This window comes from Sciurus carolinensis, chromosome 6 (genome assembly GCF_902686445.1).
Source record: "Sciurus carolinensis chromosome 6, mSciCar1.2, whole genome shotgun sequence".
In the NCBI taxonomy this organism is placed as follows: domain Eukaryota; kingdom Metazoa; phylum Chordata; class Mammalia; order Rodentia; family Sciuridae; genus Sciurus; species Sciurus carolinensis.
Window position 1 is genome coordinate 81,606,923 of NC_062218.1, and position 27,846 is coordinate 81,634,768.

Genomic DNA, 27,846 nt, shown 5'->3' on the forward strand with positions numbered 1-27,846 from the left:
AAAGTAAGAAAAGTCAGGACAAGAGAAAGAAATATGACTTGCTTTAAATTGTTTGTTATTAAGTGAGAAGGCGGGGATTTGAAACCAAGTAATTAACTATTCTAGGTAGAGAACAAACAAAACAAAAATGATGATCTTGAGACTTTAAAATATGCAAAGGATTCTAACAAAGTTATTTTGAAAACCATAGTTGAATAAATTACTTGAAAAAATGGATTGCTTTAGCAGAATTACTATAATTATTCTTTGGAAGACATTGAGAATAAGTCAAATTGAAACATGAAAGAGGGTTTATTTATCTATTTATTGGCTTTGGTTCAATAGACACTACAGTGGCTGTAAACAGGGTTATGATAACTTAAAAATATACATTAAAAATATCCATTGTTTTTATTATTCTCCCCAAAAGCTAGCTGCTTCCAAACTTGATTTAATATTTTGCATGTTTTCTCTCCGCTGCTTGGTAAATATATTTGCTTCTCCTTTCTGTAATCGACGTCTGACAGCTGATTTTTGCTGTTTAGTCAACTGACGTTTAACCTTCTGTTTCACCAGTTCCTGGAAAGATTTTACATATCAGTATCACTGATAACCATTTTGATAAGGAGCACAAATTTGCTAAGATAATGACACATATTGCTAATATCTTTTAAATTTATATCTGTTAAGAGCATGAGTTTTAAAAATCCCACTGACAGTACTATATGAACCAGTGATAAAATAGCAGAAACTGTTACAAAGATTAAAAAAAACTAAATTCCAGCCTGATGTGGTGGCACACATCTGTAATCCCAGTGACTCATGAGGCTAACTCCAAGTTTGAGGCCAGCCTCCACAACTTAGTGAGACCCTCAGCAATTTAGTGTGATCCTTTCTCTGAATAAAAAATAAAAAATATAAAGGACTGGGGTCAGTAGTAAAGAGTCCCGGGGTTCAATTCCTAGTGCCAAAAACAAAAAAGAAAATCAAATTCCTAACAGAAAAATAGATTATATAGCTAAGAAGTATTATTATGTATACCAGTAGTAACAATTATTTAAATACAAATCACCACTGTACCACCAACAAACTAGAAAACTATCCTGCTTTCTAGGTAAAAGTAGACATGGTTCTGTTTTGGTTTTTGGTACTAGAGATTGAAACCATGGTTGCTTACCACTGAGAAACACCCTGTCATCCCCCCTTAGCAACTTTGCTAAGTTGCTAGGGTTGGCTTTGAATTTTTGATCCTCTGCTTCAAACTCCTGAGCTGCTGTGATTACAGGCATGTGCCACCATGCCCTGCTAGACATGGCTGGGAAATTATTTTTGAAAGTATTAACTGCTGATGATATACCCAAGAATGTCTTCACAATTTCAGTTGTTGAAATGACACCGAGAAGCAGTTACTACTCATGGACAAGTTTCCTTATATTGTTTTCAGAAATGTAGAATGTTTTCTCACAGTGAATGACCAAAAATCCAAAATTACTTGTTTAGTTAACACACAGGCAGCATGTTCCATGACTTAGAAGATGAAAAAAAGAATCTGAAATATTCAACCCACAATGATTTTTTCTTTCTCTGAAGCAGTAAAGCCTGCTACTTACTAGTATATAACCTTGCAACACCCAACTTGTCTCTTAAAACAGAAGAAAAAATTGCAAAGATAGAAGCAAGGGTCATATGCCTTACCATACGCTGGGTACAAAGTAGCATATATTTAAAAAAATCTGCTAAGTTAAAAAGTTAATAATAATGGATTGGAGAGGTAAAAGAAGGCTAGATGAACTAGTTGGCTTACTGTACTGTTTCTTTAGTCATATACGTATAATAAACTGGATCAGATAAGCTAAATGCAGTTTAGTTACAATCAATTAACAACAGGTTTTAAAGCTAAGTTTTTTTTTTTTGTTTAATCATTCTTTATAGAAGGAAAGGTATGAGATGAGAGGGAGAAAAAAGATTGGAAGAATCAGAGTTTAAGTTTTTTTTTTTTTTTTTTTTTTAAAGAGAAGTTTCTAGAGTCTGATGGCTCCATATGATGCAGCCTCCTAAACCCAGGAAGGCCTGAGACAGAATAACCAGATATTCCAGAAGTTTTAAGACTGAAAACAGAATCAGCTAAAAGTTTTAGGAGTTTTCCCAAACCCTAGGTACTATGAATACCACCCTATCCCAATGGGAGAACAGAATGAAGCTGTTCTGCATTTTCTTAACTACAATACTCAGTAACACTGTAAATATGAAGACAGAACCCTGAAAGATAATTATTTCCCAATCACAGGCTAACAAGTAACCGAATTTCCAATCATGTCTGTTAACAAAATATTATCAGTAATAAAAGGCCCAGAAAATGTCATTCGAAAAATGACTGGTACCTAAATTGCCAAATAGAAAACTAAAGAAAAGAATGGGACTAGAAAAGAAGGCATCCAGCAGATAGAAGATGGAAAGTCATAGGAAGTCAGTAGTAGATTGTGTACCACATTTAAATTCAAAGAGAACAGGGTCTGCGTGATATTTCCAAGGGGGGAAAATTAACTTTGTTCCTAATTATTGTTTGAATTTTCCCTGATTTATTTTGAAGAGACTGTAAGATACTTATATATACACGTATCGCCTCCCAAATTCAGAATAATTTATAAATCCTATGAAATTATTTTTCTATATGTTAAGAAAACTTCACTTAAAAACGGAGTAAGATGAAGTAAAATACTTGTGTGTTATTTTAGAGAGTACATAAAAACTAATGAAAAACCATGTCCCTTTTTGGTTGTTAAGGTAAAAATGTTTCATTAGGTGGAAGCTATATACATATTTATTAAAAAGCAATTTTCCTTACTGTTTAATTATATTTTAATTTTGTTATATATTATTGAGAACAGGGTTTACAAATGGTCAAGAAATAGAAATCATAAACTATTTTAAGGAAGAAAACATCTCTTATTTCAAGGTACGCACACAAAATAGTCTTTTATCTTAGTGCAGATCACAAAACAACAAATGTCAAGTTAATAGAGGTAACAAAGTTTGTTTTTTCCTGGTCTTAAACAAAATAAAATGTTACCCCCAAAGAAAACAGTGTGACACAAATTTCAAGAGAATATAGAATTAAGATAAGTTTGTTTCAAATGATCAGACAGAAAACTTTATTGATCAAACTAGGTGGAAGAGATCTTTTATCCCCTCCTGAGAAGGCAAATTTGTCCTTTATAATGTAATTCATAAAACTCAAGATGTAATAGTTACAGGCTTGACTCTACTCTAAACTTCAATGCTCATGATGTTGGCTGGAGAGATCGGTATCAAGAACAGGATCAGAGCAGTAAATATAATACTTAAACATGCAAACACAATTTTAACCTGTCTTCTGACAAAGTGAGTGCCATAATCATCTCATATGGAAGAAAGCATAAGTTAGAATTTGAAGATGTAGTGTGAATTAATAATATTTTTCTTCATATGCAATAACCAACTAAAAATTATGGTTTAATTTTGAGAAAGGAGGGTAAATAAATTCCAGTAATTATAGAAAATATCAACGCCAAGAGTGGATTAGCAATTAGGAATTGTGAGAAATTTACGATAAAGGTAGGTTAATAATATTTAAAAGGAAAAATTTTTAATGTAATTAAAAGATGCTTCATAGACTTCAATTTTAAGTTCAGAAAATAGATAAATTACTGGACCATTGAAAAAAGTATATGGAACTAATTAGATTTCTAGGACTTTACATTTTTAATGGTCAGACAAGATTAAGATGTTTCTGATATCACATAAAGGTCCCAGAGCTAAAAGTGTGCTACATTATAAGGTATTATTTTTTACCTTGTTTTGGATGGCTCAGATTTAATTTTGCAAATATCACCTATTATTCCTTACAGTACGTATATTTTAATTTATTGGCAATATTTCTGATCTTGGAATGAGAAGTTCAGAAAAGAAAGTTTTTTTTTTCTGAATTCACTTTCCATCTGCTCATTTTATTTCCCTCTTTCTTAGTTTCTAAACTAATTTTTATTTTTTGCTCGTTTTAAAAAAGTAATCATTAAACTGTCTTTGATAGTACTTACCATAAATAGGAACAGAAAAGTCAATAAACTTTACATACCTTTCACTTATGAGTAAAGAAAACTCATTAGTATATTGCTTTACTTTCTTAAAGTTACAAAATAATCTAGAATGTTCAAACTACAATTTTCAAATCACTGCATAGTCTTGAAAGAAGGCTAGGAAATAATGTGGTAAGCTATAGGCTTAAACACTAGTTTTTGTTGACTGCCAAAGGATTCATTTTGCAAGAAACCAAGAGTAACTATGTTTCAGTCATCAGAAGAATCATGATACTTGTAAATTCATATAGTTCCTAAATGGCAAGTAAGAATTACATATAGTTTTATAATATTGATGTCAGAGAGTAGGACAGACAATATCTGCATAGGCAATGAGAAAATGACTTTGCTCTGTGGGACATAACTAGTTCTAAACTGATTCTTCCTTCTGGTTAGCCCTTAAAGCTGGCAGGCTATTCCTCAATAGGAGCTAGAATATTTTTGTTGATTGTCCTGTCCAGTGTCCCTTTTGTAATTTCTTTGGACATTGCTGCTAAATGTCCAAATTTAACAAAAATAACAAAAACTAACAAAAACTTTTGAGATTTTAAACTTTTTTTTTTTTTTTTTGGTGCTGGGGACTGAACCCAGGGCCTCGCGCTTGCAAGGCAAGCACTCTACCAACTGAGCTATATCCCCAGTCCCCGAGATTTTAAACATTTTTAAATGAGCTATTTTTGTTTTTCAAAATTCAAGAACAAACTAGCTAGTGAAGGAGGTGCATCTTTCTGCACCAGGTAGATAACTGAGCAAAGTTACATAACCTATCTGGGCCTCCATTTTTCTCATTGTTAAAATCAAGTAATGAAAACCACATGTGAAGATACAAAGTCCCCATTCAATCTAAAATACCTATGATTTTATCCTTCAAGTTTAAGTTATGAAACTTTTTTTTCTGAAAAGCTCTGCGCATTCCAGTTGAACACTCTCTCTTACATTACTATATTTGTACCTGCTATAATTTTATAAAATGTGTAAAGTTCAAATGTCCAAAGGAGTCTTGTAATCCTCACAAGCAACCGAGTTTATTAATCTGTTCTCAGTAGTGACCAAATCAATATTTGGTAAATGCTGTGTGAATGCTTACCGGAGGAATGGTTGAACAGCTTAAAATACTGCCTGCAGAAGTAACACTCAGAGTTCTTGTTCTTTTCTGATTAATATCTGTCACACTTTCTTCATCTCTTAAATAAAAAAAAAAACCCACAATTTCTTCAGTTAATTCTTATAATATAATTAGTCATGCTTGATTAAATTAATTTATATTCTTATCCAAAAGTAAAGCTTAGACATAAAATACCTGAAGATCATTACATTTAAAATTTCTATGAAGGCAAAACTACATACAATTTAGTCCAACGTATTAACAATTTTCATTTTTCAACATTCTGAGAGAGTTCCTATCAAAAATTCAAAATAGCAGACTGTGCCAGCCACCAAAATTCATTGCTTCTCTACCATTCATGTCTCTTTTGCTCCAAACTTCACCTCTTCTTTCACTATACAAATCTTCCTCTCACAATCTAATCTCTGCTTTACTTTCTTCCTACCTTGTCCCAAACAACAGTAGATAGAGTGGGAACAGATACAGTATTCCATGATTCTGCAAAAAACTATAAGCACACAGCTGGGCATGGTGTGCATGCTTCAAATCCCAGCAATTTGGGAAGCTGAGACAGGAAGATAGAAAGTTCAAAGTCAGCCTCAGCGACTTAGAGAGGCACTTGGCAGCTCAAAGAGATCCTGTCTCTAAATAAAAATAAACAAGGGCTGGGGATATAGTTCAGTTAAGCACCCCTAGGTTCAAATCCCAGTACCAAAAAACAAACTCCCCCAAACCCCCGCAAAAAAACCCCTAAAATCCCTACAAACATGGAAACTGTCTAACTTGTTTTTCATATTGCATAAGAACTCAGATAATATTAATGGGAGATATTTTTCAGCAACATCTATTTTGCTTCTACTGTGAATAATAGGTTTTGCCCAGCATGTGTTCAGAGTGAAAACAAAATTATTACTTCCATTCCCTGCTTAGAAAACCACTTAACACTATGAGAATTTTTACTATCATTGTGACAGTTAATTTTATGCACAACTTCACTGCACGATGAGGTGCCAATGTTTGTTTGAACATTATGTCAGGTGTATCTGGTGAGGCCATTTTTTAATTAATTGGTAGACTAAGTAAAGGAGATGGACCTCCCCCGTGTGGGTGGGCCTCATCCAATCCATTGAAAGCTTGGTTAGAACAAAAAGGCAGAATAAAGAGAAATTGTTTTCTTTGCGGGTCTGGGAGCTGGGACATTAGTCTTCTGCTTTTGACCTGGAACTTACACTATTGGCTCTCCTGGTTGTTAGCCCTTCAGAGTTGGGCTAGAATACCACTGGCTCTCCTGGGTCTCTAGCTTGCTGAGTGCAGATCCTGAGACTTCTCAGTCTGCATAACCCCATGAATCAATTCCTTATACAAACTGTCTTCTGTTACGATTTGACTTGATTTTTTTGACTTCACAATGTTCAACAATGATATGCATTTACTAAAAGCAGTATTTTTAATTTTGACCTTTTTCTCAGGCTAGAGATATATTATTCTCTCTCAAAGTGTTGGACACTGTCAATGGACAGTGAGGGTGTAGCTACAGTCAGCCACACAATCATAAGGGTAAACAATATACACTCTACAGTATAATGTGTTACTAAGCTATTCTGTCAATAGGTTAGGTGTATTAAATGTATTTTGACTTACAATATAATCAACTTATGAGGTTTTTATCTGTAATAAATTTATCAGTTGTTTTTCTCGAGAATCTAGACCAACACATTCACTCAAAATTCTAAACCACTGATAACCTGGACTTTTTTCCTTATATGCTTCTGCTCTAATTTCTAAGTTTATTATTTAAATGACAATAGATGTGAGACTAAAGACACAGAGCTATATGGAAAAGGAACAAAATTCTAAAGTTGTGCTTCATAAATAAAAGTATAAAGGCAGCCTAGAGATGCAAGGCCAATTATTTATTAAGTGTATAGCTGATTTAATTTTGCTCTATTATTATTTTGAGACAAATAAAACCAATATTTAATGAACTATAGTTTGATTCTGGATATGCTTCCCAAATCTAAAAATTAAGTTTTAGAACTCTTTCCTGATCTAAGCTGAGTCCAATTCATTATTATCTGCTAAACAAAATACTCCTAGAGGAAAACAGCACTATCATATAATTTTAACTAATCAATTTAAACTAATTTTAACTAATATGAACAAAAGGAAAGAAGGTTCAAAGTCCAAGAAAATTCACTGCAGACACTTTATACAGAAATGTGCAGAAAGCACATTTACTGCCCATTGTATACATGCTTTTATCTAACTCAGAATATACATTAGATGTGTAACTATGAAAATAAAAAGAACTCATCCATTTCAAACCTGATCAATTTATCAAGAGACCTACGTTAATTCTTTGGAAGTCATCAATTTGTATTTTAAGGCAGAATTATTTGAAATTTAGTGAACAGATTGTTAACTAACTGAAAAGGAAGGTATTTTGGAGTTTTACAACTAAAAAGGTTATTTGGCTTTCATTTTACACATAATGATGGCAGAGTACAACTGTCATACCATTTGGTTTTTCTTCAAAAACACTCAGAATCAAACTAATCATTGGTCTCAAGATTAAAGTAAAAAGCAATCAATAAAAAATATACCTGAAAGGCCTGAATTCTTTGTTTAATGATGACAAGGCAATCAGATGAGGGCATTCATTTTCATACTCTTCAGAGCCAGCAGGAATTTCTCCTGGACCTGTCTGACCATCTTGCTTGATGTCATTTCTGTTCTTCTCCTCAGAAAATTCAGTTACTGAACTGTTTTCACAAACCTGTCCATTTATTTCTTCCAAAGCTTGACTGAACTCAGTCATTTCAAATTTGTGTGCCTTGGCACTCTCCTCTAATAAACTGTCTTCGTTTTTATGTTCTAATTCTCCACGTGATCTCCAACAGCAACCACCTGATTCATCTACAAAGTTCTGTTCCCTTTCATTTTCTGACCTATAAACCTCTGCTTTTTCTGACACCTCTTCATCAGAAAATGAGAAATCAGTTCCCTCCCCAGTTTCAGTATTTTTATCATCTGGACCTACTGGATGTAGCAGTTCATCATCGGCCTGCATTTCCTTTGTGTAACCACTGGCAGAAATCTCAACATCAAGAGAATCCTCTCTCCTAGTGGGGGGAAAAAGTGTCAAACATTAAAAGAGAAAAAAAAAAAAAAAAAAAAAATGAGAAGGATAAATATTTACTATTGTAATAAGCTATAATTCAAGTGAGCTTAATAGTCTATATAAGAATTTTTCCTTGCCTAAAATATAATACTTAAATTACTTAAGTACAAAAAAAAAGTTCTCATTTTAAGAATAAAATATAGTAAGAGAAAAGCAACATATATTAATAACAAAGTTATAAAAGCTTCAGCTAGGAGACTGGGGTTGTAACTCAGTTGTAGAGCACTTGCCTAGCATAGGTGAGGCACTGGATTCAATCCTTAGCACCACATTAATAAAGTAAGTAAATAAATTAAAAAAAAAAAAAAGGTTAAATTCTTTAAAAAAAAAAAAAAAAGCCCCAAACCAAAAACTTCAGTTGATATTTAATTTAAGTAAATTAGCTTTCAAAGAGGGCTAAAGATTTCTTTTAACTTATGTAAGCCATCCCAAATCAAGAATACTTTAAGTATATAAAACAAATGAGAAAACTTAGAGAATGTAAATGATTATGTCCCAAGAATGAATTAAAGATAGTTTCTGTTCTGAATAAAGGAAAAAACAGAAATTTAAGAAAGTATTTTATTAGATTTCTTATGAATGGGTTATTCACACAGCACTCAAAATAGAATAAAGGTTCTTGAGCTTACAAGAAACTATTCCTTTCTAAAATTTAAACAGAGCCTTTACAGATGAAAGGTGGGTACTTTAAAATTTTTAAGTTAAACTGTTATAATGTAGGTCAATGATATTCAAAAGCAATTATAAAGTGTCAAATGTTACTATTTGACATTTTTTAGATGAAAGTATTAACCTTTAGAATTTGAATAAATCAGATATTTAATGAGTCCTAGCATTGCATTTTAAGCAATGCTGAGCACAAACCTGATATCACTAAAGGCTGGATAAAGCTCACTTTCATAGCCAAAGCGTTTCATGAAGAAATCTCTAATGCATTTAACATCTCTGTTGAAATACCTGCAAAAGCAAAAAATCATTTTTTTTACTGCCTTATCACTTGCCATTTTCCTAATTAGCCAATGCTAATAACATTAGTAATGATATTTGTGCTCCATGCATGAAGGAGAAAGATTTTACATGAAAGAAATACAAATCAGTTGCCACTGCATTTGAAAAAGCTAAAATAGGAGGAAAACTTTAGGGACGTAAGTTTGTCAATACAGTTCCTATGGTTAGAAAAATCAGGGTTTTCTCACGCTGTTACTTAGTACACAGTAAGATGCACTGGGAGGTGGGGATGAGTGTGAACTGATAAGAAGACTATGGGGTCTACCGTTTGGGAGGTTTCCACTTATCCTCTTTAGTCCCCTGGTAATACCCATTAGCAATACCCACTAGAATTCCTTGCCAACTGAGAAAGCTAAAGATAAAAAGGTAGATTACTGATTCAAGGAAAAGTTTAGAGACTAATGAATTAAGTTTATATATCTTTGCTACCCATTAGCTAAACTACGGTAATACCCAAAGGGATAAATCATGCTGTGGCTTATAAATAATGATCTGAAGACATGCTAATCTGAAATGAGAGCAGATCAGGTTGCTTTTTTGGTCGCCATTATGCTGCAAAAACTGATTCACTTCTCCAGATGATTTCCAGATAATGCAGAATTAGGGACAGGATGACATGAAATTGACCATCTTCTTGGACCTTAACTAAGTTATTCTGAGAACAATGAAGACTGGGAGTGGAAAGACAATGTCACCATTACTTGCTTTCAGGGTACCCTGGGCAAAATCTTAGTAAATTTTAAAATTATCATTTTATATGTTCACATTTCACCAAAAAGATAATAACTTTTTTAAAAGCAAACTGAACTTATTTATACTGAAATCTCTAGCACTTAGCACAAGTCCTTTGCCCTAGTACTCTTTCATAAAAATTTGAATTAAATCACAATGTCTCCCCAAAGAACAATGTAGTTAAAACGTGGAATGTCATAGTCACTCATCAATTCCTTGAACTGGTGGTTCTCAGATGTTCCTTTATTGTATGATTATGCTATACCATATAATAAAAATAGTGATTAGTCAATATCTGAAGAGTACTGACCACCCAAATGCACACTATTAAGCTTTTAATATTGTTTTGTTGGAAATATTTTTTAAATGGTACTTCTTCCTCTAGCATAAGTATAGATGTTTTCTAATGGAAACCAGGAGGAAGACAAGCTTCACTGAACATAAACTGCTTCAAGCTCAAACTTTGTAAAAAATGAATATACCCTACTACATAAGTGGTGCCAGTTATTACTTTAGGAAAAAGAAGTTTCTCATAAAACTTGGAACAGAAGAGAAAAAACACACTTAACCTTAATTTGATTACCCTGAACTGCATCATGAAATACAAGTAAATAAAGGAAAAGGTTATATTTCACAACTTGGCTGGCTTAGATGGTTAAGTAATGTGAAAATATGATTACTGAAGCATTTAAATTGATTCTGCTCTGTGCCAGGGAAGAAATTTTATATGAATTCTTTTCTAATAAAAGCTAAAAATGACATGAGAGATAATTATCATTGGTCTGGTAACTGAGTCCAGTCCAAAACTAAACTTAAGGTCGTCCAACATTATTATGTTTGGTGAAGTTCTCTTGGAGGTAACCATGGAAGAGAGAAAAGGGGAAAGACAAAAATGTTATGTGGTGGTTCTAAGGTTCCCCTCTTTATGTCTCTCTACTTCTGAGCAGGCTTTTGTGTTTAAAAAAACTGGACATCCTCCTAAAAGTATGTTTGATCAAGAGATTTCATGGCTAAGAAAATCTAATTTGAATGTCTGTCAAATTACAATTACCTCATTATAGTTTATATAAATAAAAGACAATTTCTTCAGCTTTCTAATATGTGCATAAGTTTTATGAATAGGATTTAAAAAGTAGATCAAAGCACATTTTTCCCCTTTAAAATACTGAGGAATAACAAAGATCTCTTTTGGGGAAAATTCTAGTAGTTGAATATCCTTTAATAAGTAGGATGCTCTAATAATTTATCTTTCTAATATGTGTCTTTTTTATATCACTACAACCAGCCACTTCAAACCAGTTATTAACCTAACAATAGTATTACAAATTGGAAAATTATTTGTAAAAAAAGATTTCAATAATGCACAAACACCCCCATATGTATAATCAATTTCAGAATATACCATTCAGCATTGGGATGAGAAGTTGAAACCATTTGTGGAAAATCAATCATGGTAATATGGTCATCTTTATCCAATATAAGATTGAATTCATTGAAATCTCCATGGATTAGCCCATGATTTGCAAGTTTGACAATTAGTTCCATAGCTTCATCATATACTGTTTCAGGATCTTCAACATGGTGTATCTGACATCTGAAATAACAATAATAAACAGGTTATTTGTATACAGTCATGATTTTAATGAAATTATGAAAGTGTGTATACATATATATTATTTCCATTCCCTATCTACCAGCAGTTTTCTCTCCATTCCAAGATCAAATATAACATGTTCCAGCTATTAAAATCAAAAGCCACATCCCACTTCGATTCTATATCTTCTTTCCATGACAACCTCCTTTCTTTGGACATTCCTTAGAGACAAATTCTTTTTAGATGAACCTTTTTCAATTCCTTTCCTTCCCCTTCCTTTTTTGGTACCGGGGATTGAAACCAGAGACACTTACCACTAAGCCACATCTCCAGCCCTTCTTTTATATTTTTATTTAGAGACAGGGTCTCACCAAGTTGTTTAGGGCCTTGCTAAGTTGCTGAGGCTAGTTTTGAATTTGAGATCCTCCTGCCTCAGCCTTGTAATACAAAGCCGATACCCGGCCCTTTCAGGTGCAGCAATTTTCCCCGCCTCCCAACCACTTGTCAATCTGTGCTCCACCCGCCTCTTACCTTACAGGAATTTCCGGCCTACGCTATAGCCATTTCCTGCTTCCCACGTTATGTCCTAGCTTGCCAGTCTGAACATGCTAGCTAGCTACTGGTTCATCAGTCAGCTTGCAAGTATTCTCCTCCGCTATTGGTTCCTTCCAGCTCCGGAGATTCCAATATCTGGGAGAAGCGTCCAAGCCATCTCTCTCTTTTCCTTCTTTTTTAACCCCGGAGCAGACGCGCTAGTCGTCCACATAATAAAGTCTCTTGCATGAGGCCCTGTGTCCATCCTGGATTTTTCTGGCAGTTATTGTTGAGCCGCAACTCAGACGGGCGTAGGGAGCAGCAGTTCCGCTCTAAGGGCTGGAACTGCCACGGGTCCTGAGCTGAGCTGCATTTTTCCTTACAGGCCTACTAGTTGCTGGGATTACAAGTGTGTGTCACTGTGCCTGGCTTTCCTCCCACTTTCTAATGAACGCATTTCAAACAAACTTGCATGTATTTCATTCCAATATAATAGCTCTTATCAAGACTGCCACTGACTTCCATGTTTCTAAATTCAAATTCTTAGTTCTTAGTTGTCATTGTTTCTATTTAGTTAACCTCTTTCCCCTCCTTGAAATACTTTTTTAACTTTGGGCACCATGATATTCAGGTTTTCCTCTTTCCTCATTAATCAGTACTCAGGTCAAAAAACTTGCTATCATCGACTCCCTGCTTCCTTCACATCCAAATCCAAACTGAAACAACGCATGTTGGTTCTCTCTGTAAAACATACATAGAATCTGATCACGTTTTATCACCTTCATGACTATCACTGTGATCAGAGCTACTACTATCATCTCTTGCCTAGATTATACTAATTTATCTTTCTAATATGTTTTTGTCTTCTCTTAAGTCTACTATTAATACAGAGTAGCCAGAGTGATCTTAAGACATTAGTGAGATCACGTTTCTTCTCTGCTCAAAACACTGTAGTGGTATCCTATCTAATAAAAAATTAAAAATTCCTTACAAGGGTCTACATATCTTAACTGGCCACTTGCTCACCCTATCTGATGTCACTACTCACAATTCTCCCAACTCTGTAAGTCACTTGCCTCTACTTTACTGCCCTGTTCTCACCCCAGGCATGGATGCAAACATGTCTATAATATTCTTTTAGAAAACTGCATGGCACCCTATTCCAAGTTCTGCACTCAGGATTCACCTGATAAATGAGACTTTTCCTGATAACCCTATGTAAAATTGCAATCTTTATTCCCACTAGTATTTCCAACCCCTTTATCCTTCTCTATTTTTATCTATAGTTTCCTGATATGCCCCATATATAATATATTTCCTTGTTTATTTATTGTATGTCTTCTTCCATCAGAATATAAGTTCTACAAAGGCAGGAACTTTGTTTTGTTCATGGCTGAGTTTATAAGTGCCTGGCACATATCAGACTCAAAAAATACTAAATGAATCAGAGATTACAAAACCAAAATGTCAGAGTGAAACTGAGTTTTCAACTTGTCTTAGAGACTACCCCTTTAAGTCAATTTCTAATTTCCCAAAAGTTATATTTCACTAATTAATAAAAATAACTGACCTTTAAATTATTAGGACCTATGATTTCAAGAATACTTACAGAGGATAACCATTTATGAGCTCCATGACCACTGCATGGCGATTGTAATCAATTGGTTTTGGAACTGGAAATTTCCTCTCATATAACGCCTAAACCATAGAAAATACATAAGTTAATGAAGAAGTCATTTTTTTTTTTTTTAAAGGAAGAAAAAGAATGAGTACTTTCCACAATCAGAAGAAAAATGCTCAAGCTTTTAATTCAACCTGTTAATACATGGTTTTTTTTGCTTGGCTTGGCTTATTATTCATTGTAAGAATAAGCTTTATGTAAAAACAAATTTTAATTAGAGCTTGTTTACTGTATTAGCTTCCCTCTAAAAATGAATGTTTACTAATATCATGCTCTGCTAGGCTTATAAAAGTGATTAAAAAACCTGGCTGTCAAGAAGCTCACAGTCTCTAAGACATTTCCTTTCTATTTTGTCTCTACTATTTGTTGACATGTGCTTAAAATATTTCAATGAAAACAAATTGTGATATAAGACATACTCTGTCATTTGGCACATTAGGAAATAAGGCATTCTAAAGGTCAGGCATCTTGGTTTATGGATCACTGAATTTTTTTCCCAGAGCACAATATGTAATTCAAATCTATTTACATAACAAACACGTACACTATAGTCATCAGAGTTAAATGCTATTCCAAATCATTCATAAATATATTTTCCCATGCATAATTTCTTCTATCAAGGTCCTGTTACTTCTTTCAAAATATACTTTTGATCTCTGGCATTTAAAAGGGAGTATTTCTAAGCAAGTCTTTGTCATTTATGCCAGATTACTCAGCTAGTATTCTCTCTTGCCACTATACCTAACTTATTCTACAGACATCAAGCCAAGATGCTTATGCCAATGTTTCATATAAAAAAATCTACAATGGATATACAAATACTGACTTGTTTGAACACCTTAGTTTTCAAAATACTCTTTAATCCACTGTCTTTTGCTTATAGTCAAATCACATCTAAGTTTTATGAATCTAACTCCTAATCACTTCATGAGAACACTTTCATCAACTATTCTACTTCACCGAATTTTCTCAAAGTTCAATATATGATTTGTTTTTAAAAAATGTGTTCATTTTCTCTGTGTGTGTATGTGTGTGTGTGTGTGTGAGAGAGAGACAGTACCAACTTTAACGCACAGACTATACTGATTATTCCCTTTGGTATCCATTCCATTACCCCACCCCACCCCACCCCAGTACTTAATTTTGAAAGATTGTCTATTCTACCTCCCACCTTTGGTGGACAGGATTTGAACTACTCCCTACTCACTAGAGACTTCTGCTTGTTTTTAAGAGTTATTTTTCTAATGTAGATCATTTTTGGTACTTTAACAGAAATGGTAACCTTAAAGATTGTCAAGGGCTGGGGTTGTGGCTCAGTGGGAGAGTGATTGCCTAGCATGTGTGAGGGGCTGGGTTCAATCTTCAGAACCACATATAACTAAATAAAATAAAGGTGCCAACTAAAAGAATATTAAAAAAAAAGACTGTCAATATTTGCACAGAACTTATGCCTTAATATTAATCTCAAGCTATAGCTTAATCTTTGTCTGATTCTTTTTTAGGAAAATACCAGTGCATTTAAGGAGTGTATTTATGTGCAAACGGGTTCTTTTTCTATACCTTTAATATAAACACTCTGAAAAAACACCTAATGCAGTTTTGGGAAAATGTTTGATTCCTACCAAACTGCTTACTTATAGACTGAATTTCATAGTATACAAACCATTAGTATAAGATCAAAAATATGCAACATGTATGGTATCAGTAACTTATTTATACTACCTTAAGAATCCTCCCATGATTGCTAAAAATTTAAGCATGTAAATTAAAACAACTTATTCAAAGAACAAATTGAACCCCCAAATAACTGTTTGTACACTAGAGTCATTTTCAATAATTCAATTTTTTTGTAGTGTTGGGGATCAAACCCAGCAATATTGAATTCAATATTTTTTAAAACAGATAAATTTTAACAAATGCTACTGGAAAAAAAAATAAAAACAATGTTATTTTCTGTTTAATTTAGTAAAGATATTTGAGTGTTATTAAAGATATTTAAAGAATCTATGCTAAATTTTGAAGGTGAAAGATTAAAAATTAAAGATTTTGCAAACAGACATTTTATTCCATTATGTTAAAAAAAAATACTAGTTAACTTATCTGAGATGCTAAGGTTTCTACAGATGGTAATTCTATGATGTTTTCAATTAAAAAGAGATAAATATTTAGCTAGCTATATGTTGAATAGATATATTTCCACACATACAAATTTGCATTAATAACAATTAAAAGTACCTTCACTAGGAGGAAATCACTAGAAAAATAATAATCCACAAAGTTAGAAGTGATTTTCTGTAGAAATGGAGTTTGAGATGAGTGAGATGCTTATCATTAAGATCTTTTGTATTATTTGGTTAAAAAATATAAAATCATTTAAAAATTACCTTCATGTAGGCAAATTCTTTCATGGCAGAGAGACGAGATAAATAAAGCCAAGAAACATTATGCCTGTGTTTATGATAATCCCGCTTGTTTTTCAGATTTCGAAAGGATGTTCTTCCTAGTCTGTGAAGCTTTAATGCAAACTGCTGTCCTTCTTCATTTGCAACAATGTAAATATCTAGACTCAAGATTTAAAAATAATCATTAGTATACTTTTATTTTAATAAGATAAAATAATTCTAACTTTACCTGACTTTATTTGTAGTTATCATCTTTCCCCTTGGTAGTAACTTATTTGGTAAAACTTTTCATACCTATATACTATTTTACTTAATCATACAAAATGACAAGCCAACATGTATTCATATCTATTACAAAAGAAAGCAGAGATGCAAAAAAGATGATTGCTTTCAGTGATACTCAATGCCCACATCTACCCTATGTTAAAACAAGCAATTTAATGGGGAAACATTTAATTCTTCCTTAAATGTCCTCTTGAAGAAGTTATTTAATATCTTTCTTTTCAACAATATGAAGTTCAATTCTTCAATTGCATGAGAATACAATCCTATATTTAGTAAAGATCTAATAAATAGTTGTCAACTATCAAAATAAATTGCTATTTGCAATGTTGACATTTAGAGAATGCTCTAATTATTCATGAGGAACTTTAACTTAGTTCTGTTAAGAAACAGGCTCTGTTACACATTGTTCATGAGATTATAAATTGCCACAAACTTTCTGGAGAAAAATTTGGTAATAACAAAAATTTAAATTTAAACTGTCTTATGATGGACTGAGTTGTGTATTCTCCAAAATTCCTATGTTGAAGTCACAACTTCCAATGTAACTATCTGGGGATAGGGCATTTGAAGAGATAATTAAAGTTAACTGAAGTCATAAGGGTGAGGCCTTCATCTATTAGAACTGGTGACCTTATCAGAAGAGGAAGAGACATAAAGGACAGGGAAAAAAAAAAAAAAAAAGAGCCATGAGAAGACACAGCAAGAAGGCAGGTATCTTCAAGCTATGGTGAGGCAGGCCTTTGGAGAAATTGAACACTGATCTTGGATTTCCAGCCTCCAAAACCATGAGAAAATAAAATTACTGTTTAAGGGACTGTTTAAATTACTGTTTAAATACTGTTGTATTTAGCTATAGAAACCCTAGCAAGCTAATACATGCCCTGATAATTCAATTTCAAGAACATATTTACAAATTTATTTGTACATATGCATAGAGGCATCTGTATGTGTGTTAAAAAATGACTTGAAAATAACTTAAATCAATATGTGAAATAACACTGCTGTTACTTGTGATTAAAATTGGTGTGTGATATATATACATAATATTTTTAATACATACAAGTATACTAGTATTTACATAGAACATTTCTAGAGAGCTATGTAATAAACTAAGAGTGTTAGCTTCAGGTTATAATAATAGGAGACAGAGACTTGAGTTAGGAGTAAGATGAGTTTTTATTGTATTCTCTTTTGTTTTATTCATTATTTGCCAAGCAAAAATTTCTTAAAAATCAAAAAATAAAAACTTTTAAAAAGTGAATGAGAAGCCTGCCCCAAAATACTTCTTTCTTTTTTTTTTCTTTTTTTTTGCGGTGCTGAGGATTGAACCCAGGGCCCTGGGCATGCTAGGGAAGCACTCTCACTGAGCCACATTCCCCAGTCCTCAAAGTACTTCATTACTTCTGTCTATATATTACACACACACACACACACACACACAGGTATACTTAGTATTCTTGTATCACTTTTAAATATATACATAATATAGACATAAATAAAGAAGACCAACAAATCTTATAAAATATCATAGAAACCTTCTTTGGGGTAGATTTCTTAATAATTCTTTTACTTCCAAGTTTAATTATTATCATCATTTTTTTTTTTTTTTGGTATTGGGGATTAATTACTGAGCCACATCCCCAGTCTTTTTTATATTTTGTTTAGAGGCAGGGTCTCGCTGAGTTGCTTAGTGTTTCCCTACATTGCTGAGACTGGCTTTGAACCCGAAGTCCTTCTGACTTGGCCTCCCAAGTTGCTAGGATTGATATTTAAAAAAAAATCATTCTGTTCTTTATTCCTGTCTTCCACATACATAACAGACAAAACATAAGTATTTGTTCAATGCTATCTTAGAAAGCTTTTTCCCTCTGCATTTTACACATACTCATCTTTACTTTAATGGTCAGATTTCTGGGATGGAAAAAATATGTTTATGGTTTTTAGATGTTCACTGTCTTCTACTATGTCTTTGTGGTACATTGTCTTAACTGATGTAAATGTACATTTTATCAAATATACAATAAGAGCAAATAAAATATGTGCCAAAGATTTGAGTCATTAGAGAAAAATTAATTCTTCAAATAACTGACTTCAGAGATGGACTTATGGAGATAACAATAACTTAATGAACTAAGGATATATTTCTAACCTGCACTGCTTCTAACCAACTTTACCATTTAGTTGGAAAATACGGACACATGAAAGAGGAATGTTTCTCAAGGGAAAATGCAGACTAAAGCAAAGAAAATGCTGTTAACAGTACAGTTAGCACTTACCCGATTCTTTGCCAACACCCATCTGGTTTCCAACAGACTCAACTACCTGTCTGGAGGAAAGTGTTTTCAAAGCTAGGTAATCATAGCCTGCATTTGTCAATCGATAGCCCTGGACAGCTAGACAAAATCAAATGAGAAAGATAATTTTTTAGTTATATTGTAGTAACAAGTCACATCAGTTTAACTCATAAGAATAAATTTAAAGTTGGGAAGTTCTAGTTGGAATAAGATAAACTAGATTTACGAGTTTTAAATTTCTTTCTATAATTTTCATTTTTTTCTCTATTATACAGTTATTCGAAGTGTGACCCATATACATACCAGTCTATAAATATCTGTAACAAGATAAAGTCAAGATACAACTAAAAGAAAGTGCTTTAAGTTCAGGAATTTTTATGTTGATTTAACCAATAATTTGTACTTTCGTATATACCTGTTATCCACTTCATTACAGATTTAAAAAAAAACTCAACCCTCACCAAAAATTTGAGAAGTAATGCTCTGGAGTCCTGTGAATGAATTTACAAAAATGGAAGTAACAATATCTCTATTCTACTTGCTCTTCTGTAGTATAATTTCGCTACTCCTTTGTCTATCCACTTTGATCTGCATAGGCTCTGTGACAATTTGTGACCAACAGAATATGTCACAAAAATGATCAGTTCTAGGTCTAGTGCTTTACTTGTCTGGCAATTTCCATTTCTTGCCTTTCAAACACCTTCCCTGGGGGAACCAATTACTGGAAAATTCACGAATGATGCCTCGAAAGAATACTTACTTTTGGTACGCTCCCAAGCTATGAGTTTATGTTTCACTAATTCTCTTAAAACTTTATTACAGCCACCATGTTTCAGGCTGGCTATGGAAGCAATCAAACTGCAGGGAACTATTTCATGGTTCTTCATTCCCATTTCAACCTGAAATTAAAGGAAATGTTATGAAATCATAATCAACACAAAATCTTGTCTATCAAAACCTTGCTAAGAAATCAACTTCTTGAAGATCTCCTGACCACATAGTTCTCCAGTTACAGTTCAATGTCACTTAAAAATAGGCATACATTCTGAGAAATGTGTGATAAGGCAATTTTTTTCCTTGTACAAACATAATAGAACATATTTACACAAAGACAGTTTTGATATCAACAGGTGATATAATCTTACGGGATATCATACAAGTGGGCTGTGGTTAACAGAACGTTGTCAAGTATCATATAATTATAATTCTACAGCATTACGCCCCTCTCTTAATACTTTCAATTACAGTTTGACATATACAGTAATCATTGATATTCACTGTCTCTGTACTTTGCTTTGACGGCAGGAACTGTGAGTGCTTGACAAAGTTAATGACACATGGCAAATACTAAAATAAAAGTATAGTATACTATGTAGGCATTGTGCTAGGTATCATAGAGGATAAAAGGAATATAGAAATACTATTTATCCTTGAGGATTTAAAAGAAATAGCTCAGGGCAGACCAAGAATAGTTCGAGTTGAAGGATCATTTTTAAGGAAGAAGGAATACTTGAGATTGATTTTGAGGGTATAAGAGAAAGCAGACAGGGGGATGTCAGAGAAATAAACAAAGCTAGTACAATGGTAGCTCAGATGGGAGAGGGAGAGGAAAGCAGAATAGAATATATGTATACACACACATGCACAAACATATATATGGTAATATATGTTACTTTTTAGTGCATCATAGCTATACATAATAGTTGGGTTCATTTTGACATATTCATAAATGCATATAATAGTTTTTTCCATTCTATCCCCAGTACTTCTCTTTCCCTCCCATCTTCCCTTCCCCAACTTTCCTCTATTGATCTTCCATTAATATTTTAATTGGTGCACTACAGTTATATATACAATTGGAATGCATTGTGATATATTCATACATGCATATAACATAATATGGTCAATCTGCCCTTTCCTTTTCCCTCCCCCTCCTTCTTCTTGTCCCCACCTTCTACTCTATTATCTCCCTTCTATTTTCACAAGATCCCCGCTTTTTTAATTCCTTTTTTTGGTCTCTAGCTTCCTCATATGAGAGAAAACATTTGACCCTACAGTTTTGTATTTTATACTGAGGGAAGCAGGAAACTCTTGAAAATAAGGTGAAGGAGATAAATGAACAGTTAATTTGGGGACTTTAATTAGCAGGAATATGCAAATGGTTTAGAGAATGCAAAAACTGGAGATGTACTGGAGAATTAAGATAACTTTCCAGCTCATAGGAAACAGTAACCACAAAAGGATAAATAGTAGGGATAATGAAAGGAAGAAATCAAAGATCTTCAGGAAGTAGTATGGCACAGCTTGGCTTGGATGAGAGCATAAAAGAATGAAGAATCAAAGTTGGAGATGAAGAGAAAGCTTCAAAATTATATATATTTTTGGTGGAGTTAAGGAAAGGAGGAAGATAAAGTTGATGAAATTGCCTTGAATAGTCAAATGAGGAAGTTTAAAGGAAAATTAGGGGTCTATACTTAGGAATGAAATCTTAAGTTCAGGGAAACACTGCCAATTAAATTTTCCAGAGATGAAAAATGAACCTGTGATGTGGATGTAATCACCAGCAAGAAATAAATGGATAAAAAAGGAAGGCTGTGCGACAGAATTTTGGGGAAAGTTCATATTGAAAGGTAAAGTTAGTGAATTAATCAATGATAACTGATATAGAAGGAGCCAAAGATGTTAAGAGGAAGGGGAGGTCAAGGAAAGGTAACAACACTGGTAAGAGTCAACTGAGACTCAGGTGTTACTTTAATGACTAGGTCTATCTGGTAAGATTAAAAAATAATTTCAATATTGTAGACCTAAACCAATCTGGCATTATTTTAGTACCCAAACAAAATGTCATACTTAAACTTTACTCTTTTCCCATGCTTTGTCCTGCCACTGCTAACCTCCAACACTATTCCTCTTGAGTCCCTTATTTCTGTCAAAGGTATTGAGAAATGAGAAATATGTGAAGAAGCAGAAAAGGAAGGTATCTTTCAGAGGTGACATTAAATATTTAAAGAAAGCCCAGAATAACTGAAGAATCTACATGAGAAAGGAAACTTGTCCCAACTTTCATTCTGACCTTGCATTGATAGTTTAATCCTTAAGTATTGCCAATTTAAGACTAATTTCAAAAAGTCAAAACATGAAGCCTTAATACTACATCAGTGATTCACATCACATATTCTAAAATAATTACAATATAGAACTTCTTATCATGGTGCTAATTCATTACCAAGAGATAATGGATCCTAAATCAATAAACTAATTTACTCTGCAAATGCCTAGATCTACGTATTGACCTTTGTGCCAAAAGATTATAATAACAAAATCAGATTTTATCACTCCTCTGATTAAAAAACATTCAGTGGCTCCTCCCACACTACTGACCAAGTCTGCAAGGCTCTAAAGTACATGATCTGTCTCTCACCTTTTCCAGGTACATCTCCAACCATTAGTATCTGGCTCATTATGCTCCAGTCACACTTGCCTTTCCTTTTTCAAAAACCTTCCTGTCTCAGAGTTTCTGCACTTACTATTGTTATTTCCTTTGCCTTCAACTTTTTCCTAGGGCACTACTAGATCAGCTCCTTCTCATTGTTTCATTTAGTGAATATTCACTGCCTACCAAAGGCCTAATTTGAACAAAAACCTTGCAGACTTCAGTTACAACAGTAAACTGAGATTCTTGCATCCAAGCAGTCTTTCCTGAACACAATTCAAAGATAGTACCCGCCCCCAGCTTCCACCAGCCACATTTTGTTATCCTTTGTCATCTTTAGTATTTATTATCTGATGTCATTTTGCTTATTTAATCATTTACTTGATGATGAAGGGTATATCCTCCCATTCTTGTCTGTTTTGTTCCATAAAATTGCTACTAAAAACTTATCAAATGTTTTCTGAATGATTCATAAGAAACCTTTGCGACTGAAACCGTGAGTGAAAAGTCAATGCTCTAAGTCTAGCAAATCTTCTCAGAAGGGTCTCAAACTCTTCTCAACTGGCTCGAAAGCCAACGGTCAAGTTTCCTAGGCCAGAGAGGCCAGTGTCTCTTGAGTTCAAGAAGGGAGCACAAAAGAAAGAAATAATTACAAGAGGGAGCTTCTGCTCTATTTAGTGAAAGATACGCACATAAATAAAAGCTTTTTTTAAAAGTCGGACTCCCTGGTTACTCTGTTCCCCCTTCGTAGCCTCTGCTAGGACCCAGGGACGCGAACGCGCCCGCTCAGTCCCCAACAAATCTAAAGGAACAAGAAGAAGGACGCACGTTGTGGAAGGACAAGAGAGAAGGGGAAAGGCGAGTTTCTTACCGCAGTCAAGACTCTGAAGTCATCTCGGCTCAAGTAACGCAGCTTAGCCACATTCACTTTCCCCATGGCCGCGCCGGACAAGCCCGGAAAACCTCTCCCTAGACAGCCCGGCAGCGCAAGGCGGCTGGGTAATCTCACGTGCGGTACCGCCGCCGAATAGCCTGCGCATGCGCTGCGTCTCACTACAGGTCCTGTTACTAGATAAAAGTGAAATTTTCACTTGCATGAGAAAATGAAACAACTTCTATGTTTTATGAAGCACAAAGTATGGAACATTGGAAAGTTCTATCTTTAAGTAATTCTGCCATGTGACTCAATTGTCGGACTGTAAATGTTCTCTGAAATATACTATTTTATTTTTCATATCTGTCAAGACTTGGCGCTCAGGCTCAAAGAGCAAGTCTGGTAACTTAGGAGGAGCAAATTTTATCCCCAAACTACAACTTCTGCTTTTGGTAAAGTAACTTTCAACAAGAGAGGCCGGGGAAATGACCTGAGCTAGACTTTAGGCAACCAAGGCAGTTAAAGATAAAGAGGACCGTAGTTAAACGCAGCCCCTCCGTTCCTCACTGCGCCTGCTCCGGGCCGAGAAGACGAGCTTACAGAGCGCTAGGTGCACGTGATCGGAGCAGCAGGCTTCGGAGTCCTGTTAAGCTTGGTTGAGCCTGTTTGGGCGGGGCTGAGTGACACGAGGAGGCGTGGCCGTTGTTACTTTTCTGCCCCCCTTTACAGAAAAACCGCACTTTAAACGTTTGTGCTTGAACCTAACGCTTGTTATTTCTTTCAAGGTCCATGAGCGATTTAAGGACTTTAGGAGAGCTACCCACACTGAGTCTGCAACTCCTCTGTGTACCAACAAAACTGGTAACCGGTTTAGGGCTGTAAACAACTTGCACTCAGAGAATATTTACGCTGCCATAACTTCGCCAGAACACCAGCAACTGCATAACAACAAAACTTGTATGATACTGTTTGCATTTGTGTTTTATTTCACGAACTACATTTTAAACCCTTAACAAGTACATATTTTGGTATATTCGCGTTACACGTGGGTGCTATATATTGTCGTTCAGGATTGTAGTCCACTTCAGTCTTGACCTCATTCCTAATTACTGATGTTTCACCTCTTTCTGGGTTCATACTCAAAACTTGCAGTATAAATGTTGGAATTAAGTTACTTAGAAAGTTCCATTTTTTTGCCCTCTAGTTTTTCACAGACCAATGTGTTGATTTTCCTTTCAGACCCATCTTGAGTATGTTGCTCCATACAGACAGTGTTGGTTCACTCAAAAATGAACTGGACTTTGGAGATAGGTAGCAGACAGTAATCTGTTCTGCTTTTCCAGCTAGGATAGCTGGTACTATGAAATCAAAATAATACGGAAAAATAAGATCAGCCCTCTGTATTCTTTGCCTCAACCTTTGACTTCTTTTTACTTGAATGCAGCATTCTTTGATTAACCATGTCCAGCTAATGAACATCTCCATTGAAATGGAAATGCTCTTTCTATACTTCACATATGAATATATAAAAATGAAAAGTTTTTAAAGAAACAAAATGACTAATTTATGGAGCAAGAATGGAATAGCAAACGAGTTATTTCGGTTTATACTCCAATGCAGCCCTTTAGCAAACATTGCTAGTCTGCTATGGCACAATCCTTACATTATTTCTCAGACAGCCAACACTAATTGAATGTATTTGTCTAGAATTGTGGTCTGAGTTCTTGAATGTGCCCTATGGATGATCACATTGGATCCCAAATTATACTTTCAATATTTTTTTTAGTAAAATCATCTTAATAATCAGGACATTTAGGAGTAAAAGTGATTCAAGTTCAGCATGGTATTCTTTTCTGCTTCAAAAATACCATACTTAGTGATGACTAAAAAAAAATTCACAGTGTTCTTCATTTACCATTTATCAAACATATATGCCAGACATTTTGCTAGTTTCTGGGGAAACTATGGTAGAAGGAGATAAGTAGAGAGGATGTGACAGAAGTCCAAAGGTCATTATTTCCTCCTCCCAGATCTCCCCATTGTAATCTCACATATACACACCCTGTCCTTACAGGCAACAGAGGATCTTGATTGTCTACATAGTAGTGTTCAAACTTCTTATGATGGCATTCAAGATCTTTAGCAATCTATATCATTACCGACTAGTTCATAGTCTTATCTAATTGAACTGTTTTTTTCCTTGTATAACTCCCTTAAATTTTTTCCTGCTACCTTTTCTCTTCTGTAATACTCATCTTCTCTACCCTTACCTATTTCTTTTTCCAATCACAGTGTAGGTAAATTTATCTACTAGTCTCTTGACACACCCCATAAAACTTTTCTTTATTGTTTCTATTTCTATTTATTTCTTATAACAAATTACCACAACATTGGTGGCTGAAAACAATAGAAACTTATTCTGTTTAGCTCTGAAGGCTAGAAATGTGAAATAATTTTCACTAGCTCAAAATCCAGATGTTGACAGAACCATGTTCCCTGCAGAGGCTCAGGGCAGAATCTATTGCTTGCCTCTTCCAGCTTCTGTCAGCATTTGGGGACTGCTGGCATTCCTTTGGCTTGTGGTGAATCACTCCTGTTTCTGGCTCTGTGGTCACATTATTGTCTTTTCCACCTTTGGGTATGTGAGGTTCTTTCTCTATCTCTATCCTATAAAAACATGTATAACTGCACTTATAGCCAGACCTTTAATAACATGTGCAAAAAGTTGTTTGTTTAATATACGGTAAATTCATCAACTTTAGGATTAGAATGTGAATTTTTGGGGGGGTCATTATTTAATTTATAACACCAGAAGTGAGTAGGTATTCCCTCCTCTAACCTGTAGTCTACCTATTATCTTTAATGATTCTGGTTGCTTTTTAACTTCCTCTACTTTCCTATAAATCAGGTTAATTATGGAAAAATTTAAACAAGGAAATTGAGAAGGAAAATAAAATTTGCTTATTTATGTTTAAGGTACTATACTAGCATAAACTCAGGAAAAAATTGCGGTTAATTTTACCAGGTATGGGTGGTAGTGCCATAAGATATCAATATTATATTATCTTATATATCATTATTATATTATGTATATCATATATATGGAAAGATATAGATGTGTGGAGTTTATGGAAAGTTCCAGTGAGTCACAATGCAGACTTGTAGAGTCCTGGAGAATACCAGACTATGCAACAGAAAATCATGTATCTTATAAAAACAGCTCCTAGCCTGCTACAAAGTCTTGGGACAGATGGAGTGCTTAGCATTGGATGTATCAAATAACACTGGCTACAATTATCCTTCAGAAGCTGGATTGTGTCAAATTAACCATGTGGCAGGCAAGTCTAGCCAATGTCCTTCATAAGATGAAAATTAGTACATTTAAGACTGAGCTCAGGCAAGCTGCATGGCAGCCACTGGTTCCCAGGTGTTTCTCCCTCAGCTCACGCCTGCATGGATTGAATGCACATGAAAGAAAATACAAAAAGGAAAATAAAATGAAATGTGGTTGAACTATAGCCCACTTTGTGAGGTCTAGTAAGAGAAGCATTCAGGGAATATCTTTCAAATGGGAAGATCTTTTGGAGGTGTTCTTGGTCATCCACTTGTGTAGCAAGATAAATAGCTCAAGTTGAAAATATACATGCTCTCTGGGTCAAAGGTGAATAGTTTGGGTAGCTGGCCAGGGACATTAAAGAGAAAAAAGTGGTAGATTAAGGACAAGGAAGTCCAAGATAGAGAGATATAAGAGGTATATGGGAGTGAACAAGAAATTTGAACATCTTAGGATAACACCCATCAGAAAGCATCTAAGGGGCTGGGGAGATAGCTCAGTTGGTAGAGTGCTTGCCTCGAAAGCACAAGGCCCTGGGTTCAATCCCCAGCACCGCAAAAAAAAAAAAAAAAAAAAAAGCATCTAAAACAGAAAAGGCACTAAGTAACCAGATAGTTACTTGTCTAGTTAACAGTTAGCCTCTGTCATTGCAGTCTTCCCTCACAGAGAGGGTGTAAGTGGTACAAAAGTGAATTCGTGATGATAGCCAGGATGGAGGTAGGTAGTCACAGGTCTCACCACCTAGGCTCCAACTTACCATGGCTCAAGCACCAACAGCTGTTCCTGAACACCCAGTCTGTCTCCAGCAGACACCAATGCTGTTTCCAGTATGATGACATCTTTTGAAGAGAGATTCATATTGACTCTGTGTGTATAAATAAAGTTGCTGCGGGTTTACTTTTCCAGGCTATAGGGTCTTAACTTGTGTCAGTACCCTAAGTCTTATAGAATGTTTGCTCTAACAGCATGTAATAGCATCAAAAAAGAGGAAGAGTACACATGACTATAGTATTCCCTGCTTATATCCCACACTACACTACTAGAAGCAGCATGACGGAAGATGCCACAGTCTGTTGAAGGAACACCTTGTTAAAGGTACTACTGAAGTGTCAGCTTATAGGTAATACCTTGTGAGTTTGGCTGTTGTCCTCCAAAAGATCACTATCTTTTACAGCCCCAACAGGCTGACTACATGGTTGAGATCAAGGGTGGAAATAGTATAATAATACTAATAATAATAGTATAATAATAGCTAATAGTTTAACTGCTATCATTTTTATGATCCACTGGTGGAA

The 27,846-nt window shown here is 34.5% G+C and overlaps 1 protein-coding gene across 1 annotated transcript; it reads right to left on the minus strand.

Annotated features, from left to right (window-relative positions):
• Positions 1–272: 272 nt before the first annotated feature.
• On the minus strand, positions 273–23,548 carry Riok2 (RIO kinase 2). Its single transcript, XM_047556886.1, has 10 exons — positions 23,215–23,548; positions 19,671–19,809; positions 18,893–19,009; positions 16,314–16,489; positions 13,858–13,946; positions 11,523–11,714; positions 9,245–9,337; positions 7,803–8,321; positions 5,182–5,278; positions 273–558 (listed from the first exon to the last, which is right to left on the minus strand). The coding sequence occupies exons 1-10, from the start codon at positions 23,278–23,280 to the stop codon at positions 394–396; spliced, it is 1,653 nt and encodes a 550-aa protein (XP_047412842.1). The 5' UTR covers positions 23,281–23,548; the 3' UTR covers positions 273–393.
• Positions 23,549–27,846: the final 4,298 nt, after the last annotated feature.

Bases quoted from the DNA above. Each gene is read 5' to 3' on its own strand.
- Riok2 (XM_047556886.1), bottom strand. From the start codon at position 23,280: ATGGGGAAAGTGAATGTGGCTAAGCTGCGTTACTTGAGCCGAGATGAC. The intron at 13,947-16,313 runs GTAATTTTTAAA...TCTATGGTTTAG, and splicing joins AAGAATTTGCCTACATGAAG to GCGTTATATGAGAGGAAATT. The intron at 559-5,181 runs GTAAGCATTCAC...AAATCTTTCCAG, and splicing joins GCTGTTCAACCATTCCTCCG to GAACTGGTGAAACAGAAGGT.